Source organism: Anolis carolinensis, chromosome 5 (assembly GCF_035594765.1).
Source record: "Anolis carolinensis isolate JA03-04 chromosome 5, rAnoCar3.1.pri, whole genome shotgun sequence".
Classification (NCBI taxonomy): domain Eukaryota; kingdom Metazoa; phylum Chordata; class Lepidosauria; order Squamata; family Dactyloidae; genus Anolis; species Anolis carolinensis.
The window spans coordinates 174793869-174815012 of NC_085845.1; the positions used below are offsets into that span (position 1 = coordinate 174793869).

General features: G+C 41.0%; 1 protein-coding gene across 1 annotated transcript; it reads right to left on the reverse strand.

Annotated features, from left to right (window-relative positions):
• Nucleotides 1-773: 773 nt before the first annotated feature.
• On the reverse strand, nt 774-19856 carry kctd17 (potassium channel tetramerization domain containing 17). Its single transcript, XM_008110663.3, has 6 exons — nt 19469-19856; nt 14240-14348; nt 7373-7464; nt 6730-6825; nt 4839-4964; nt 774-3621 (listed from the first exon to the last, which is right to left on the reverse strand). The coding sequence occupies exons 1-6, from the start codon at nt 19712-19714 to the stop codon at nt 3496-3498; spliced, it is 795 nt and encodes a 264-aa protein (XP_008108870.1). The 5' UTR covers nt 19715-19856; the 3' UTR covers nt 774-3495.
• Nucleotides 19857-21144: the final 1288 nt, after the last annotated feature.

Consider the following 21144-nt stretch of genomic DNA (forward strand, 5'->3'; position numbering starts at 1 on the left):
CTCTTATTATAGTAACAAATTTTTCACTGACTATACTTTTAGAAACACAACAAGATGCCAGCACCCCACAGTTTTGTAATGACTTTTGAACCAATTTTATGGATCTCACATCCTTAATTATCTGTATATCTCTGTTATCAGTGGTTCCCAAACATTTTTTGACCAGGGACCACTCTCCAACATTAGTACCAAAAGGGTTACAAATCAGTTTTTGGTCAACTTTAGATTTGATTTGGTTATTTGGGGTGCTGATTTAGAAAATTGCATTGGATAGACCACATCAGCTCTAGTTTCTGATATAGAAACTATCTAGTAGTCGCCATCTGCTCACCCACAGAAAACCATATTTAATCATCTAGAGCTGATGTGATCTATCCAATGCAATTTTCTGAATCAGCAAGAAAAATTTTTTTGCTTGGGTTGTGTTTCACGGACCATATTTTAGTTCTTGCAGACCACAGATTGGGAACCACTGGTATAGATGGAGCCTCTCTCATCCAGCTGTTGATCACTAAGGCCCAAAGTTCTATACAAGAGTGATGGTAAGATATTTCAAACCCTAATCCAAAATACCATCAAAGATATAAATCCAATACATAGAACAGGGCTGAGAATGGTACAGGCCTACAGATATTGTTGAATTACAAATTCTAATATGCTGAGAGAACACAGCAAATGGTGAATACCGGGAGTCATCTATGTGGGCTACATGATTCCTGAAGCAGAGGGTACCGTGTAAAAAATTAAAAGCAAAACATACTACAACCCAAATCTCAACTGTCCACCCAGGTTGTGTTTTATTCTTACAAAGTACAGTACAAAAATAAAGATTTAAAAGTTAACATTAAAAAAAAGACATTGATCATTATCAGCATAATATCCTGAGACATCTGGTTTGTGACAGCTTAAAAACTGGCAGGACTGAATGAAAAGGATGGAGACCAAATAAGGAATATACAAATTAGGAGAATGCAAAATGTGGTAGATGGAAAAACAGCCAGAATGAAAGGAAAAATCATGCAGGTACAATGCACTGGTAGTCTACAGAGCTATGTAATATTTAGCCCAAAACTAGTCTGAATAAGAGACAGCTGGAAAATATGTAATCCATCAAAATCAAGAGAGCCACAGTTCCCATCAGCTAACTAGAGTTAATAGGACTTGGAATCCAATATCCTCTGGATGGAAACAAGTTGCTCAGCTCATCCTAGAAAAGAAGTGGGGAAACTCTGATTCTCCTTGTTTGGCATGTCAGCAAACAGAATTCCCAACTGCAAGGCATTCTTGGACTTGGACTTCAATGTATAAGGAGAACCAAAATCCCCACTGCCTTGTCCTGGACCTAATTCTCAAATCATTTTCTGCAGAAACCAACACAGTGATTTAAACACAGCCTCAACAGTGTCTCAAAAATGTCATAACAGAAAACAAAGCCCTTTTATTTCCTGAGTTCTAGCTCTAGAGGCCAATCTGCTTCTAAGGATGAGAAACTCTTGGAAAAGCTACTTTATGGACCACCACTCCCAGAATCCCCACATTGCACAGCCCATCGTTTCTGGGAGCCACAGATTAAAAAAGTAATATTTCCAAAGTCTGATGTAGAATGACAGTGTCTGTTCCCATGAAATAATGTTGTTATACATAGAAATCAAGGCAGATATTGGCATTTTCTTAAAAGATACAGGAACTGTGCCTCATTTTCCCCAGTCCCTTCCAGGGAGAGATTTCATTAGGAGAAACTGACAGCAACCGCTACACTTTCTGTTTTGATCAATGGTTTTAAGAACACCTAACTCTAGATTGGATTTCAGCCAAGCACTGGACTCTGGCACAAAAACAGGCATTTTGAATACTCCAGCTTTAAGTTTCTAATCCTCAAGGCAGGGGAGGGAGAAGGATTGATGGTGATAAGCAATGCCTGCTGAAGATGAAAAACCAAAGTAACGTGGGAGGAGGGACTCGGTTCAGATATTTTGGGGTTTGTCCCAGGATCCTTGTGGATACCAAATACATGGATGCTCAAATCCCATGCAATACAAGGGTGTAGTAAAATGGTGCCCCTTACATCAAATGACAAAATCAGATTTTGCTTTTTGGATTTTTAAAAAAATATTTTCAAGTTGTGAATAGGTTCATCCATGGATGCAGAATCCGTGGATATAGCGGGTTCACTGTACTATGCTCTGTTCCATCTCTTATCTCCGGATATCCATCCTCTTACTGTGCCATTTCCCCAGACCACCTTGTGTACCTTGAGCAACCATTCTAAACGGCAGACTTGTTAAGCTAAATGCAAACTTGTATACCTCATTGCAAGCTGAGATCTACAGAAGTTTACATTACAGAACATTCATTTTTTAGATCATATCAGAAACTATCTGCTGGGTTTAAGGCAGGGCTATAACAGCTGAACCAGAGAGCACATGCTTTGCATGCAGAACATGCCAGGCTCAATTGCCAACTTCTCCCAATAGTTAAGAACAAGAAACAGAAATGGGGAGAAACATGAATTTTTAGATCCCAGAGAGCTGCTGCTGCCTATCAAGCTGGTGCAAAGCCAAGGAGGTCAATGACCCGACTCACAAGAAAAGGGATAGAAACTGTGCATCTCTTCAACTGAAACTCCCATCAGCCCTTGCCAGCTTAGTCAATGAAGACAAATGCTGGGGAATTGTAGTCCAGTGTCAACTGAAGGGATGCAGAATCCCTACCATATGGTAGGAAAAGGCAGGTATATATCTTCTCTCTATGTACTTTTACTGACCTCTATACACCTACTTTCAAAATGCACTGCTCTAGAGTTTTCTATCTCAGAAATATAGGAACCACTATGGAAGAAAAATTCAGAACATGCATTGAGCTCAAACAGATTCTATAATCCAGGGCTTGGGATAAGGACCTTTTGGCTATATCTCCCAAACTTCCCCAGCAATAATGGCCAGGGGCTGTGCTGGTTGAAGAGCTCTGAGAGCTGTAGTCTAAAAAATGTACCCCCTTCAAATTCTGCTAGGATCCACCAAAAGAGCCCCAGAAGAACCAGGTGTTGAGAGTCACTTAAACAGGTCAGGGACAGGGATAGAAGACAAGCTGTAGGAGGTCAAGAGAAGATGAAAGTCACAGAAAAGTGACATGCAAGGAAATAAATATCACCAAGATAGGGAAATATGCAGAACGGAAATAACAGAAGTGATGTGAATGGATCGAAAGGGAAGGAGGGGATAGGGAGGCAATGGCTAAACCCTGGGTAGATGAACTTGTTGTAATATTCAACATTTTAAAAACTGATTTACATCTACATTCTGCAATTGTCCAAAAAAAAAGCCACCCTCCCTCTTCCTTCCCCAGCTTCCTATCATCCTTTAGCCACCAAGTGTTGCTTTCCTCTTCCACTGGTGTTCTATCTGCCATCCGTTCTCCATCACTAGCAGCTTTCCTCCAGAAGGGAGATGCCCTAGATGGCTTTAGACGTGGGTGTATTTTTGTCAAGTGTTCCCCTTAGAGGTTTGCTGCACCTTTTCCCTCCTCTGCTTCAGCTGACTCCTCTGCCTCCTCCTGCTCTGCTCCCTGCAGCTGCTGCTCCTGGTCGTTCTGCTCTTCTTGCTCCAGATCATCCTCTGTGCTCTGCATCCCAGTGCCATGCAAAAGGAAGGAAAAGGAGGTATAACTTATGAGATCCACTTTGACTGTTTTGTCTCATCCATAAAAGCATATCAAAGGAATATATATAGATAGTATTTCACCCTATCTATCTGAAGGTTTCAATTTGGGCTTTGCAATCTTCCTAATTCTGTTTCGGGAGTGCATGTGGCTTGATGGCTAAGGCCCCTTCCACACAGCTGAATAAAATCCCACATATATTCCAGTGCTTTTAACTGGAATATATGGTAGTGTGGACTCAGATAATCCAGTTCAAAGGAGATATTATGGGATTTTCTGCCTTAATATGCTGTTATATGACTGTGTGGAAGGACCCTAAAAGGCTGAAATAAATACGTTCAGCGCTCCACACTTATAATTTCAACTTTTGCAGATTTGATTGTTCATGGATTTGATTAATACATTATTTCTAGAAATTTATAGGTCCATCAGTACAACTCCTTAGTCAACTTCTGCAGGAAATTGATCAGAGAGTTATACAAGCCATATAACCCATAATATCAAGGCAGAAAATCCCACAATATCTGCTTTGAATTGGGTTATCTTTGTCCACACTGCCATATATTCCAGTTCAAAACAGAAAATGTGGGATTTTATTCAACTATGTGGTTATGTGCCTTAGAGATTCCTAGAAAGCTCACCTTAAGCACCACACCAATTCCATAGTTCAAACACACATATGCATCCAGAGTAGTTCTAAACCAGGTTTTTAATCTGGGAAATATATGAGTTTATCTTATAGTAGTCAATAGCTTTTGAAGGACTGATCCTAGTCTGTTCATAAGCACAAGAAAAGTATAGGCATTTTTTCATGCTTTACAATTGAACCCTACATTTTGGCAACTAAGGGTTCTTAGATATTTTCACGATGGAATTCTGCCTACAACAACCAGTTAAACAGTCAGCATTAAGCCTTTTCAGTTCCTAGCACAGATTTTGAAGCTAAATGCTATGCCTCTCATTTCACATGGAAGGAAACCTGTAGATCTGGGTTACTGCATGATTGGAGGAAGGGGTGGGTATGGGAATTTTAGTCAGAACTATAACTTTGCTAAGATCTGTGGATCTCAGGTCTCCAAAGAAAAAAGTATTTCTTAACAAGTATGCCACTTGACATCTGTAAACAAGGCACCAGAGAAAATAGGTTGCTTAACATTTGAGAAGGTGATGATTGCCCTTACCTTGACTTTCCGGCTTGGTTCTGAGCACAGGCCACTGGGTGAACTACAGAGTTCCTTAGAGACTACACACAGAAACTCTGACTGATCCTCATTCCCGTAATTATAGGATGATCCAATATTCACTAGCTAGGAAGCGAAGAAGAAAAAATATCCATTACTATACATCTTATGTTAGTTTGTTGTTATTGTTGTTGTATGCCTTTAAGTCCTTTCTGAACTCTGGCAACCCTAAGGCAAACCCATCACAGGGGTTTCTTGGCAAGACTTGTTTAGAAGACATCTGCCCTTGTCTTTCTCTGAGCACATGCTCCTTCTAGATCTAATTCAGGATGGAGAAATATGTTATCTGCAGAAATTACGTAAACACAACTCCCATTAGGCTTACTTAGTATAACCAATAAGGCAGGGGGTACGGGAGGTGAGGTGCAATAACATCCAGAGGAGCACATGTTTTCTGTCATTTAGATTCTTCAAAGTAACATCTGTAAGGCAGTTATTTCTGGCCTCATCAAGAATAGCTCTTCAATAGATAAACAATTAACCATAAAAAAGGAAGGCTATAATACACTGCAAAGGATCTTGTGCCTATTGATTTGATGAGGTGTGAACTATCATTAAAAACTGAGCATCAAAAACAGTTCTGCTGCATATTTAGTTGGTTACACATTGGGAATGATGCCAGCATAAGATGCACACCTCCTTCAAATACAGAGAATGCTTCATTAACTTTTAATGGCTACAATCCTATCTGCACCTATTAGAGAGGAAGTCCTGCTGAAAGCAGCAGGATTTATATTTCAGTAAACATGCACAAGATTTCATTTTAAATATTTTACAATGCAATCCCATACACATCTACTCAGAAGTAATCCCAACTAAGATTGATGGGATTTACCCCAAACAAAGGATGGATAGTCTTAGCCATAAATTACCAGGAATTTCTAAGTTAGTTCTGTTAGATATGTGTAGAAAGGGGTTTCATAATGTTTGATCCTCCATGTGTTTTGGATTTTAATTCCCATCAGCCAGGCCAAGTGATCTTGGAAACTAAAATCCAAACATTTGGAGAGCCAAGGCTCATCACTCCAATCTGGAAATGATGGTGATTTATATTGTTTTCCCCCTATGCATGTGGCTCACTGCATATTTCAGAAAGACATATGTGTGTGCCTGAAAATATATTTTTATATGTGTCTTTGGACTGGCTATAGATCCTGGATCTATAGCTAGTCCAGTGGATTTACAATCCACTGGCTACTGGATGTAGTTGGCTCACATATCTGTTATTAGATTACTCTTGTGGCCTAAAAATAACGGTTACAGTTCTGTCAATTCACTTGAGTCCCTTTCTCAACTTTTCTCAACTTAGCATCCAAATATGAAACATCCATCATTCAAAGCCAGTGTTCTTTTGGGCTTTGAATGAAGAGAATTGCAGGCCACAACATACCAAACAATTTTTTAGCTAAATCATGCTCCACCTTCCTTTCCCCACCAACTTTCTGAAGACAGTCACCAAGATTATAGCCTCTGACAGCTACCTTGTAATCAGAATTTAGAAAGATAATTTGTAGATTACAAGTCACAGAATTCACAAGCCAGCATGGCCATTGGAAATTGTTACTCCCCACACTTTTCCAAGTTTTGCTTTTAACTGAAACCTTTGTCTTCTAGTCCAGTTCTATAATTCTGTTAGTACGGTTACATCCAAATGCAGTTCTTAAAAGTGTTTTAAGTTGGTCACTTCCACAGTGAGACATGGTGGGTAATCTGCTCTGGATATTTTTCTGAACACTGAAGGATATATTAAGAGATTACAGTATGTGTCATGTCATGGAAGCCACTGAAAAAATTGTATTCACATCCCAATAACTGGCTTCTTCATGCCTACCTGTTCAAATCGCCATCCATCAGACATTGTGGATACCATTTGAGTGAGCTCCTCTTCCTGACACTGTAGCACTCTGTATACATGCTTTGGAGGCACCTGAAGCAGCAGGGAAAAAATTAAAAACGGACAAGTTAAGAGTGGGCACTTTTGCTTGAAGTGTCCATCAGCAGTGGACAACCTGGCAGGAAACTGATTTAAGGAATCTTGGAAAGGCTGCATAGTACACAGAGCTTTGATCTCTGCTACCTTGCAACTCCTCTGCACACCTACCTGAGGCAAATGCAATGCAGTCCTGTTCTCTCAAATGTGTTTTAATATAGATTTTTAACTGCAAAAGTTTCTCTGAAGAAGGTTGGAGAGTTGGTGAATGATGACTATTACCGCTACCCAATTTCAATTCTAAACAGTAAGGATTTCGTGCTCTTCTGCTTCACTGTTAAAATATTGCAATAACAAGCACTCAGGATTTAAACACTTCACTCTCTATGGATGAAAACCTGCCCTATTTCCTTAAGGTTTTCCAGAATTACTGTTTAAATACCATATACATTATTCTTGCAAATTTAGGGGAGTGGAATGGATCTGGATTTCAATCTCACGCACAAAGTTCGTTCACATTTCTGCAACCATATTGCCACGATACCTGTGTTATTGTATAGTCCTTCTCCTCTAGTCTATCCTTTATCAGCCTGATTAGCGATCCAATGTTGTAGAATTCAGCTTCCTCCAGAACCCCTATGGGAAAAAGTAAAGAATATAAGAGATTTAAAAAATGAGTCCTGGGCTGCCACATGGTTAACTGGTCATTTTAAAAAAATCACATACTTGCACTTTTTTTTACTCTAGTCATTCTACAACTCATGGGATTATAAATTCTGGAACACTAAGTCTAGTCATGTCCAACTCTGAGGGTTTGTGCTCATCTCCATTTCTAAGCCGAAGAGCCAGCATTGTCCGTAGACACCCCCAAAATCATGTGGCCAGTATGTCTGCATGGAGTGCCTTTACCTTCCTGCCAGTATCTATTGATCTACTCACATTTGCATGTTTTTGAACTGCTAGGTTGGCAGACGCTGGGGCTAACAGTGGGAACTCACTCCGCTCCCTGGATTTGAACTGCCAACCTTTCAGTCAGCAAGTTCAGCAGCTCAGTGGTTTAACCCACTGTGCCAGGGGAGGAACTTTAAGAAATTTATATCAGAAATACATGCTGTAAAAGTTCTGAAGATTACCTTGATCAAATGGCACAAGACTTCATTAGGAAAAGAGTATAGTGCAAGCTAAGCCTACATATTGAGAAGGATTCCAACTAAACTCATAGGATTTATTCAGTGCTGGGGCCATGCCACAATGCCATGGAAGAATTTGAAAACACACATATAGAATGTGATCCAGACTCAAAATTCATCTTCTTGAGAATCATAGCTTTTATTTATTTGTATCAGGTATTTTTTAATCCTTCCACTCCAGTTTATAAATATTTTTAATGACATAGAACTTCACCTACACAACGAAGCCGCTTGCAATAGCTACTAAAATCTCAAATGCTAAAAAGTGGCTAAAAAGATTTCTAGGAAGAAAGGTAGAACTCCCGGATTTTCCATAGAACTCACAGGGGCAACAGAGTCGCATTATGCAAAACAGTAAACTTTGAAATATAAATAAAGCACCAACTCTCTTTCATTTTTTCCCTGTACAGGCTGTCCCCAAGTTACGAACAAGATAAGTTCTGTAAGTTTGTTCTTAAGTTGAAATCATATGTAAGTCAGAATAGGTAATTTTTTAAGCGTAACTCCAGGCATATATATAAATCATAGCTTTGGATAGCATAGGGAAGGATTAAGACCCCTGTGGTGTTTGTTTTGCAGTCTGTGCCCCTGTTCAGAAGATTTCACTTCACTTTCTGTCCCTGTGATCATTAGATTTTGGAAAATTTGTCTTACTCTGGAAACAATGATTGGTGCTACAGCTTCAGTGGAAACCCCTTTTCCCCATAATAACTCTTTCAGGGGTGAATTTCCCTCCCAGAGGGTAGATTTCTCTCACTTCCTGTTGTCTCACCCCCTTTCTTAACTATGGGTCATTTGTAAATCAGATGTTTATAACTTAGGCACTGCCTTTATTCCTGAAATTCTGGGGCACGCTGTCTTGTGTAAAATAAGAGTTAGCAACCAAGCATTCCTTACGAATGAAAAATAGCTCAGCTGGATCACATCAGTGGTTAACCTAGCCTAGCACTGGATGCATTTGGGAGGCACGAGGTATAAAACAAGAATGAAAAACTTTGTTCTGCCTGAGGGCATGATTCAATTTTGGATAAATTCTCATAGACTACATTCCTAGTGGTCCCAAAGTGTACCATGTAAAGCTGTTTTTGCCACCAACTAAATTTTAGGAAACACTGCAAACTTTTAGAAATGGGGTGGGGAGAGAGTGCAGAGAAACCAAGAAAAATTCCAATGATGGTATAACAGTGGACATCTGGGATACCCTTGTGAACCAGACTGAGACCCCGAGAGAGCTATTTTCTGACCTAGAGCCATAGGTTTCCCATTCCTGGCATAAAAGCACAACCTTCTCTCCATTATCAGCCTGCAGAATCTAATGTGCAGGGGCATAGCATCCCAGAAGCATCTGAAAAGCTCTGAGCTTTCAAGAGCCCTGCCTTACTGGCAGTTCCAGTTGAAGAGTTTTCCACAGACATATGCTTTGCAGCTCTTTGCACAAAATACTCAAGGACCACTAAAAGCCAGGCATGAAATAAGTATCGTGCATACACATGTCTCCTCCCCATTTGCAGGCAAATGTCTGTATGGGGCTTAAATTAGAAAACTATGGAGGAGTCATTTGGGTTTAAAAATAATCATCTTTTCTATATAGCAGGCGACTCATCTTCTAGAAAAGAAAGGAGTTCTGTTCAAGCAGCATTGTACAATTATGAGCAAATTATGACTCTGTTCTATTAGAACAGAATGATGTGATATCAGCAAAGGAGAAGGTAAATACAATTTTAGGATATTATCCTAATTTGAAAGGAGAAATGCACAGATGGGGAAATAATAACAGGATTGCACAAGGCAGTCTTGGAACATGTATCCACTCTATGCTCTTGCGTGCAGAAAACAACTCCATGAATAAATAACTGGACATGGAGAATTCTTTTTAGATGAATATGAGAAGTGCCACACACCAAAAACAGCGCAAAGGCTGAAGATTATGCAATCTGAATAAATTGGGGTTGGAGGGGGGAGAATAAGGGACCCATAACAAAAAATCCATTTACATTCAAAATAGGAAAATTGAATGTATGCATCTTCTTATTAAATCTCTGGATTATTTAGTGGAAACCTGTTTCTTTTCAAAAATAATTATTGCAAAATTAATATCATAAGAACTTACTATTAAGTAATAAGCATGACAATATCAAAACCAATCAATGAATGTTTTTAAACCTACTACATGAATAACAAATTTCTCCAATGTTAGTAATGTATTATCATATGGGCTTTTTCTGAGGAATTCTATGGGGGATTAGAAGCTTCTGCACAAGCAGATGAATTGAGATGACCTTCAGATAAGCTTGGAACTCCAGATATTGTCAGAAGTCTGGTTCACAGAAAGCTTCCAAGGGGAAAGTAAGAGTTGCAGTCAAGGGGCAGAAATATAAAAAAAACATGCTCGCCACCCATATCAAATACCTTAAGAAGCATTGGCTTGGGGCACTCTTTCGTAACCATAGTGGCTAATAAAAATATAGTTCTCACTCCCGCTCCAAAGGAGCTTCACCCACTTTGGCATTTCCTCCCCCCCCCCCCCAAAAAAATGACTATAATGGAAAGACTGACATGGTTTCTTCTTTGATTACAGTTCTGTAGAATGCTCATAGGGGAAGCTACTGGTTTGCAGCCTAGGCAAATAAAATATTTGCCTTTGGGGTTTTTTTGTCAGTACTTATTTGCATCTCTGTCTCATCTACCCTCACATATGAACTTCTCCACTAGCATGAAATGAGTCTAGTAATCTCTTAATGAACCTATGGAGAAATCAGAACTACATCTAAGAAAAGAAAAGTGTGTGCTTTCAAATTGTTTGTTAACTTATGGCAACTTCATGAATTTCAAAGGGTTTTCCTTGTCAACAAATATTCAAGAGAACTTGACATTGCCTCTTTCTTTCCAAACAGAGTCTCAAGGCACCTGATATTTTCAGGTGGTCTCCCTTCCAAGTACTAAACAGGTCCTGCCCTGCTTAGTTTCCAAGATCAAACAGGATCTAGCAACTTCAGGCAGCAGTGCTTACTGCCCGGAATCAATTTGGACAAGCTGTCTGTATTTGGAACAGTGCCCTTGCAGCCTCTCCCTTTCCTTCCTCTCTAAAAGTAGAGGAAAAAGCAGATCTGACCATTAAGAGCTTGAAGCTCACAGAGAAGAAAACAAGAAAGCCAGCCTTCTATTCCTTCATTAAGATGATAATGTCCTTGTTGTTATAATGGCCTTGCTTCCTCTCACATGCACAATATTCCAGGTTCCATGTATGGAATAGGAATAGCAAGAGATACTGTGATATGAAGTCACTCAATCTTAGTAAGCCATTAAACAAATTATTAATGCATCTCTCAGAGAGGGGACTTTTCCATCCTGTTTAAAAGAAGAGGTAGTTAGTAATCAACAGTTACAGACCAGTCTCTAGCCTTTCTTTTTTAGGCAAGGTGATTGAGAAGGCAGTTACCCTCCAACTTCAAGTAGTCTTGGATGACACACACTTCCTTGACTGATCTTAAACTTGTTTCAGACCAGGACACGGAGTTGAGACTGCTATGGTCACCTTAGAGGATGTTTTCTGTCTTAACACTGACAAGAGATATGTGTCCCTGTTGGTGCTTCTAGACTTCTCAGCAGCTTCCGATACCATCTACCATGGAACACCTGGAGAGGCTGAGAATCAGAGGAACTGTGTTGCAGTGGTTCCGGTCATACCTTTCAGGCAGATTCCAGATGGTGGTGCTTGGGGATAGCTGCCTTTCAAAAAAGGAGCTGTTATATGGCATCCTTCAAAGTGTCATTCTGTCCCCAATGCTTTTTAAATTTTACATGAAACCACTGGGAGAGATCATCTGGAGGCATGTGGTGGGGTGGGGTGACACCCAAACATATTTCTCTATGCCTTCCTAAACAGTTCTAGCTAAGAATAGTGTGCCTCCTCTGAATGAATACCTGAAGGAGGTAATGGGCTGGATGAAGAAAAACGAATTGATACTGAATCCAGACAAAACAGAGGTGCTTGCCATGAAAGGTCCTAACCTAGGGGTGGAAGTGTGTCAACCAGTTCTAGAAGGGGTTACACTCCCCTTGAAAGACTGTGTCCACAGCTTGGGAGTGCTACTGGATCCATATCTCCTAATGTCAACCCAAGTTGACGGTCAGGAGTGCTTACTATCGGATTCAGCTGATATGCCAGCTGCACCCCACTGGTAACCTCAAGACTGGACTTCTGCAAGGTGCTTTACATTGGGCTACCTCTGTACCAAGTTCAGGAACTCCAATTAGTTCAAAACACAGCAACCAGATTGGTCACAGGGACATCCAGGAGTGAGCATATTACTCCTATACTAAAGTCACTCAACTGGCTGCCAGTTAGTTTCCAGATAAAGTACAAAGTGTTGGTTTTGACCTTTAAACCCTACTTGGTCTGGATCCAGGTTACCTACAGGATTGCCTCCTCCAGTACAATCCACCCTGAACTCTTAGGTTCTCTGTGGGACACCTACTCCAGCATGCCAGAAGCAGACTGGCGACCATCACCAGAGGACCATTTCATTGGCCACCCCAAGACTGTAGAACAACAGCTAAATAAACTGTTGAAATTTAAAACCCTTCTTAAGACCTATCTCTTCCGGCAGGCCTACCCAGTCAATTTTAAATTGTAGATTTTAAATCAGTAGATTTTAACTTGTATATTATCTGTGTATCTTATTGTATGGCTTTTAATGGTGTTTTATCTCGTTTTAATGATTTTGTATCCCACTTCAAGAGAGGTAAGTAATAAATTATGTATATATTTATTTATTTATTTATTTATTGTACACTGGGATGCAGCCTACTGGATATCACTAAACTGCAACTGCAACTCCCATCTTCAATAGCGAAGAACCCTAGAACTGCAGCTCCATCCCGCCCCCATAAGACAGAGAAATTTCTGGGACAGAAAACAACTGTGGACACTGAATTGCCAGAATAAAATCTGGTTCAGCATTAAAAACAAGGCGTGCCACAAAGATCTAACAAATGTGCAGTGTAGATTCCACTGAACCATTAGTGCTTTGGAATCCCTGTGGGAGCTTTTTGACTCCTTGGGGTTTAGCAGCTCAGAAGGAACGGCATAGCTCTTAAATTCTTACTTCTTAACGAATGGGACACATATTTATAAACATTTAAGTTATCCAAGAATAAGTGCTTACACTTATTCAAAACATACAGTCCCAAGATGATATATTTGGTCCATTCCTATGTACTGCATAAAAAATTACCATAAATGTTGACTTTTTCTTCACAAATACACAACATAGGTGAAGGATTCCTCTTTTTTTTGTAAACGGACCCATCACAATAAAGTAAGGATTACTATTTGCACTGTATAAACAGTGAATGCTAGCAACATTGTAAGTAATGCTTCTGGAACATGGCCACACAGCCCGAAAGACATACAACAACCCTGTGATTCTGGCCATGAAAGCCTTCGACAACACATTGTAAGTAAATCTTTCTGAGTTTACAGAAAGGATAAGGAATGTTAGGCTCCAGGGCTGAATCTGGCCTTTATAGAGCTGAATATAGCCTTCTACCGTTCCCTAAATGGCTACACCATCTTCCCCATGATACCATTATTGGGTCTCTGCCCAGCTTTTGCATGTGAGTTTTGGAAAGACTGAAATGTGTTGTTTTGTGCTAAGGTTTAGTTGAGAGTCAGTGTAATGGTCTGAATGTTGGACTAAGACTGTGGGGGAACAGAGTTCAAAATCTCCACCCAGTCATGGAAACCCACTGGTGACATCAGGCAAGTCATAGAAGGTAGCAATGGCATTCCTTCTCTGAATAATTCTTGTCAGGAAAGCCCCATGACCTGGTTATTGTAAATTAGAGTCAACCTGGAGGCAAATAACAACAACAAAGGCTTGGTTATTGTTAGTAAGAGTAACTATTTGCTGGCATTTTAAGTGCTAATCTTTTCATTCCTTGGGGTCCAAATGCCCTTAAGGCACCAGATTCCCTCTGATTGTGGAAGCTAAGCAGCCTTGTTTACTACTTGGATGGGAAACTACAAAGCATGGTGCTTGACTTCAACTTCCAGTATCTCCTGCTGCCACAGCCAAGACACCTGGAGAGCACTGAGTTCAGTGTATCTTATTCTTCTAGTTATTCCATCCCCACACCCAGCCACTCAATTTATGCCACTACCCACCTCAAGCAACATCAGACCTGAATTTCAGAATTTTACAAATCAAAAGTCTTACCTTCCTCAGCCATATCTTTATCCAACACTAATTTCCCGTGTCGGAGGAAATTCAAAATGGGTCCAAAATAAGTGGGATCCCTATCAATGAGATATGCACCCGTTTCATCCTAACAAAATACAAAGAAAGAACAAATTCAGCCCTCGTATTTCAGCAAACATTTCAAAGTCTGGATGTGGGGACCCAATAGATACAGTGTTTGGATATGGATGGAGAAATCCAGACCTATTGTCAACTTGGTCTTTCTTTAAACAAAAACCTGTTTGGCCACGTTTCCCATGCAAAACTTCCATGGCAGTCATGGGATTAAGGAGACAGATTCTCTGAAGGATCAACAACTCATTAAAAACTTAAAAGCAAACCCAGAGATAACTGGTGTTTTCTATAAACTGGAAACAAGGCACACACTTTCCATGCATCTTTTTAAAAAATCTGCAGTGCTTGCAAAAGAGATTTGGAGATCGTGGTAGAAAACTCAATGAAAACATTAATACGGTGTGTGACAACTCTGAAAGAAGTGTATGCCATGATAACAATTGCTAGGGAAAGGACTGAAAGTAAAATGTCATAATGCTTCTGTATAAATCCACTAATAATATCATGAAACATATCATAATAAATCTACTAATAACAAGATAATGCCTTTATATAAATCTACTCTACCCATATTGGGGATAGTGTGTACAGATGGTTGCTTTATTCCAAAAGCCATTTTGCAAGGCTGGTAAAAGGTGTAAAAATGTATGGCAAGGAAATGAGTTATGTTTAGACAATTATGCATGGTGTACAGAAAACAGATGTGAGGAAGACATTACTTTTTCCCAGAGTCCAGAGCTAAACTCCGGAATTCACTAGCCTGTCACGAAGTGTATTTACAGCCACTATGGCAGACAGCTTTAAAGAGGGATTAGATAAACTAATGGAGGCTTAAGATTATCAATGGCTACTTGCCATAACTGATGTGCATTATTTCCAGTATCAGAAATAGGACTGTCCTCAATTTCAGTTTCTTGTGAAATATGAGCAAGAACCAGCAATACCTAGTTGTTCCCTTATCAGACAGGGGAATTAATTTATTCCAGGTTTTGCTAGCAATATCAGTGCCATTCAAAGTTCAGTATCTACTTAGGGCTCAGCACCTTGGAGAGCTCCCTCAACACCTGGATTAAAACCAGGATGAAATGGGAGCAAGCAGCTACTATTTGGGGAAAATTTCATTGTATTCAGGTCCTGTTTGTGAGCTGCCCTTAGGCATTTTATTGGTCATTATAAAGATTGAAAGCTGTATAGTTTCAAGAAAAGACTTGTTTTCCTCCCTGTTTCCTACTGTTTCATATCACATCATTGAGAAGCCCTACTGAACTCAAAGGAAGTAGGGATGAATAACCTATTATTATTATTATTATTATTATTATTATTATTATTATTATTATTATTATTATTATTGCATTCCTTTGAATTATTTCCTACTTATGGGGATCCTAAGTCAAACATATCATGGGGTCTCTTGACAATAGTTGTTCAGAGAGGGGTTTCCCTTGCCTTCCTCTGAGGCTGAAAGAGTATAACTTGCCCAAGGCCACACAGTGAGTTTCCATGGCTGAGCAGGGATTTGATGGGGTCTCCAGAGCCATAGTCAAAACATTACGCCACACTGGTATTAGACTTATGTCAGTCATGCACTTTAACCACCCAACATGGGACTACAAAGGCATCAAGTACCAAGAGAAACTCTTGCACTCACAGCCTAGTATGTTCCAGCTTAGTCTCCTAGATGTCTTGGAGATAAACAAATAAAAAGGCTTTGCAATCAGATGTTGTTACAAGCAAGATGAGACAAAAGCAGTGACTGTACAGCTTTCGTGAGACTCTTTACTGGTTTTTAAGCAGGAAATGGCATGCCTCTGAAAGGCACAGAAGCCAAATAATGAAAGTATTTCCCTGGGGCCACATTTCACCACAGTCCAACTCTGGCGTACACAATGAAGGTGATGCCACTATTGCCTCAGGGATAAATATTTTCAACAAAATACATGTCATGGGTCAGATCCCTCAGAAGAGAGATCTTTAGAAACCTGTGGGATGGGAAAGGGTTCTAATCCCTTGCTTTCAAAGCTAACTTGATTTCATTGCTAACTTTAGTAAATGCAGCTGGGCTCTTACCCAAAGTTTTATTCTATTCCAACTCTCTGCGTTCCGACCCGATCCCAGCCCAGAGAACTTTGCCTCTTTAAGCAGCTTATGCATGCTGCTGGGCCGGCTGTCCCCTTTCCTAAATCTCCCCAAATCCAAAACCAAATGGGTGGGGGTATGTGCAGTGGAGAAAAATCTGGCATATCCTGAATCTAAATTGAGCAACCCCAGGGTCACGGGTTGGAAGCAAAATTGCTGAGCGGGTGTGACTTTGCAGAAACAAAGGAAAGAGAAGTGTTTCCTTTTCATGTGGGAGTTCTGAAAACTGCCATCACAGGGAAATAAACTGGGGGTCTGAGAGGCCTGGGGTATATCTACACTGTAGAATGAACAGAGTTTGACACTAGTTCCACTGCCATGGCTTAATGCTATGGAATATTGGAGTTGTGGCTTAACAAGGTCTTTAGCCTTCTCTGCCTCGCCAAATGAAAAATCTCAGGAATTCAAAGCATTGAGCCATGGCAATTAAAGTGGTATCAAACTGCATTCATGCGCCCTTTGTCTATTGGTTTGAAGTTACAGGAAAGCAGACTTTTTGATGTCTTTCCCAAGACATCTTCAAAAAGTCCAGCTAACTGTTGGGGATGCTTAGCCCTGAGCCAGGGCAGTTCAAGTGGTGTCAGACTGAATTAATTCTACAATTTAGATGCACTCATGGTGGTGGTAGCAAAACATCAATGGGTCCTGTGGGTACGAAAATCTGTGGATGCTCAAGTCCCATGACATACAATGGAATAGTAAAATGGTGTCCCATATATAAAATCAAAGTTTGCTTTATGGATTGTTTTTAAATATTTTCAAGCCATGGATATTGGAATATGTGGCTGCTAAATCTGTGGATGCGGAGGACCAGCAGTACTTTGGAGCAGATCCTCTGCTTGCCTGCAATTCTCATAGTCTTTTGGCACTAGAGCCAACAATGAGGAATCCTAGAACTGCAGCCCCATCTCCTCCTACCCCATGAGCCCACGCGGCAGTGAAACTGTGGTTACAAAAAACAGCTACATTGTCAGAATCAAAGATTTAAGATCTACTAGTGCAATATGAAAAACAAAGTGCACCACAAGGATCTGCCAGACATACTGTGCATGGATTCTATAGAACTATTTGTGCTTTGGAATCCCTTTGGAGGCTTTTTAGTCTAAACTAGAGACTAGGACACAATGAAGCAATGAGTTCAAATTGCAGGAAAAGATAGTCCACCTAAATATTAGGAAGAACTTTCTGATGATAAGGATTATTTGGCAGTACAACACAGAAGCTTTCTGATTACTTTTGTTGGAGATGGCAACCTTTTCAAACCTCCTCTCTTTAATGTTTTGTCTGTTTTATAATGTCTCGGTTTATTTCCTGAAGTATATGTCTTATTTGGTTTGCAGTTTTCTTAGCTCTATGTACTTAAAGCAGTGGGAGGGGCTGCAGACCATGTGACTGCTTGGAATGCAGTTTAAAAGGATGACAACTGAGGAATAACAGTTGAGGCTTGAGTCTGTCTGAGTACAGAAGCCAGTGTTAGGAGTTAGAAGACAGTTGAGGCTTGAATCCCTTGGAAGTAGACTGTTATGAAAGAGAGCTGTACAGAGCAATATAGCTTTGAAGAGACTATTAAAGACTATAATTTAAAGATACAAACTGAAATGTTTTAAAGTTTAACCTGGCAATAAATGTATCTGTATATTTAAATACATGAAGTTATGAGTAAGATAAACACATTATTTTAAATAAGTCTACTTGAATCTTGGTCTGCTGACAGCATTTAATAGAAACAAGATATTTTTGTACCTAGTGATCTTCCATTACCCAATAAACTAAAGAAACACCTCTGAAACACTGATACCCAATAGGGTATGATCCTAACAGATCATAATCCCCATTAGGTTGTGATTCTAACAAGCCATAATCCAATAGTCCAATAACTTGAGAGTTTAGCAGCTTGGAAGGAAGGGCACAGCTCTGAAGTTCTTACTTCTTTGCCAACAGGAGCCATCTACGGAGGGCTGACTAATGTCCTCTACATGCCTCCAACTCGCATCATCCTTCGGCAGTAGAAGCAACAATGAGGAACCCTAGAAGTGCAGTCCCATGCCCTCCCACCCCAGGAGCCCACAAGGAACAACTCTGAACATGAAACTGCCAAAATCCAAAATTTCAGATCTGCTAGTTTGATCTGAAAAACAAAGTACACCACAAAGATCTGCCAGGTATACAGTGTATGGATTCTATTAAACCATTTGTGCTTTGGAATCCCTTTGGAGACTTTTGGACTTCAAAAGACTAGGATACAATGAAGCAATGTGTTCAAATCACCGGGAAAAGCTATTCCACCTAAACACTAGGAAGAACTTCCTGATGGTAAGAGTTGTTAGGCAGCAATATATACTACCCTGCAGCGTGGCGGGGTCTCCTTCTCTGGGAGTTTTTAGGCAGAGGCTAGAAGGCCATCCATTAGGAGTGCTTTGATTGTGCGTTCCTACATGGCAGGGGGTTGGACTGGATGGCCCTTGGTTCTACTTCCAACTCTGGGGTTCTATGTACATGAAAAACAAAACGCACTACAAAGATCTACCCAGATGCACAGTGTGTGGATTCAAACTGAACCTTTCCTTCTTTGGAATCTTTTGGATCCCTGAGACTATGGATTCAAATTGCAAGAAAAAGAGATCCCACCTAAACATTAGGAAGAACCGAGTTGGGCTGGAAGACCCTGGGGATCCCTTCCAACTCTAGGATTCTATGAAGAATGGAAAACACAAGGAACTACAAAGCTCTGCCTGGATATATGTGTGGATTCTAACTGAGCCAGGAGCGCTTTGGAATCCCTACAGAGGCTTTCGGATTCCTTTGGAATCTTCTTGCTTCGCAACCAACAGGGCACATATACTGGCAAGCATTTCAGCGGTCCCAAAAGAGCGCATGCCTGGGGATCACAACACGGGGCGCTGAGAACATGCTTCCCCTGTAAACCAAGGCGCTCCTCCTTCCTTCCCTCCTTCCTTCCTTCCTTCCTTCCTTCTCTCCTTCCCTTTGTTCGCTCACCCGATCCGACTGCAGCTCCTCGCCTTGGCAGAGGCGACAAAGGAAGGACTTCTGCTCGCGGCACAGGGTCTGCCGGGTGGTCAAGAAGACCGTGCCGCCGACGTTGAGCCGGACCCACTTGCCTCGGGGGCCGGGCCCCGGCGGGCTGCCTTCCCAGCCATAAGAAGGAGCCGCAGCAGGAGGAGCAGGAGCAGGAGCAGCAGCCTTCGGGGCCGCCGGCGCCGCCTCGCCTCGCTCCATCCTCATCTCCGTCCCTCCTCCTCCTCCTCCTCCTCCCCCTCTTCCTCCTCGCTCTCCGCCACGAACAGGCGGGACTCCCCTCCGGCAGGTGTAGGGAGGCAGGCGCTGGAGGATTCTGGGACTTGTAGTTTTTTTTCTTTCTTCCACGACGAAAAGGAGGGGCTGAGAGATGGCAATGGGAGGGTCCTGCTTGCTTCGCCCCCCCCCCTTTCTTTTTTCAGAAGGAGCTTTCCAAGAGCTTCAGATGCCTCTGCTGTAATTGAGCAAAAACCCAAGCAGCGCCACCCGGGTGAACTGCATCTGTTGTTAAATCGGCCTGTATTTCTTTAATATATGAACCGAGAGTACAGTTGTAATGTATTTAAAAACACAAACAAAGTTAAAACTTGGCATGATACTACATGTCCTTTGACCAGTAGCTGGCCAATTGGAGTGCCTCTGGTGTTGCTAAAAGAAGGTCCTCTATTGTGCATGTGGCAGGGCTCAGGCTGCATCGTAATAGGTGGTCTGTGGTTTGCTCTTCTCCATACTTGCATGTCGTGGACTCCACGTTGTGGCCCCATTTCTTAAGCTTGCCTCTGCATTCTGTGTTGCCAGAGCACAGTCTGTTCAGTGCTTTCCAAGTCACCCAGTCTTGGCCTTGAGTACTGGTGCCTCACCAAACTACAACTCCCATTATCACATAGCATTGAGCCATGACAGTTAGCGTGGTGTTAAAATGCATTAATTCTAGTAGTGTAGACTGGACCTGGACTATAGCTCCCAGAATCCCTCATTTTTTTCTATTCCAAGCTCTGAAGTAAAATCTATGCATGTAATCAGTCTTGTTTTTAAATACAGACACATGTGCTACAAGTTCACAGCTAATTGCAAGTCCTGACTTTATGCACATTAGGTCACCATTTCCCAAGCTGTTTGTTGTGGTGGACCAGCAATGTAGTAAGGAGCACTATCTTATCTGTGCCATTTATTACCATGTTTGCATAGTTTCCAGTAAACTGGCAGCTGTTAGCTCAGATACCAGTCTTGCATAGCACAGAATTACGTGGCAAACACAACTGCAAGTCCATAACTTGTCATGCAGCCTTTGAAACAGCCTGGATAAATGCAGTCTTTTAGATGTGGAATTATAATGCCCCTGCCAGCTAAACCAATAGTAAAGGGTTTCAGAAGTCCTAAATCAGTATTTGGAGGGCCACAACCTGCCTAGTTTTGCCTTAGTATAGAATATACCTAGAATGCCCCATGATATCTATAAAAAAATAATATGTAGGGCAGCCAACTAAAAGCAGGACCTGGCTAGTTACTTAAGATAGATGTATCTATGACAGAAGCATCCGTCTGCAGAATCGATGCATTCATAATTAAACCTCCCTTCCAAATGGTGTTATATCACTCACATATTTTGCAATCATGCTGTGACATGATTCAGAGGC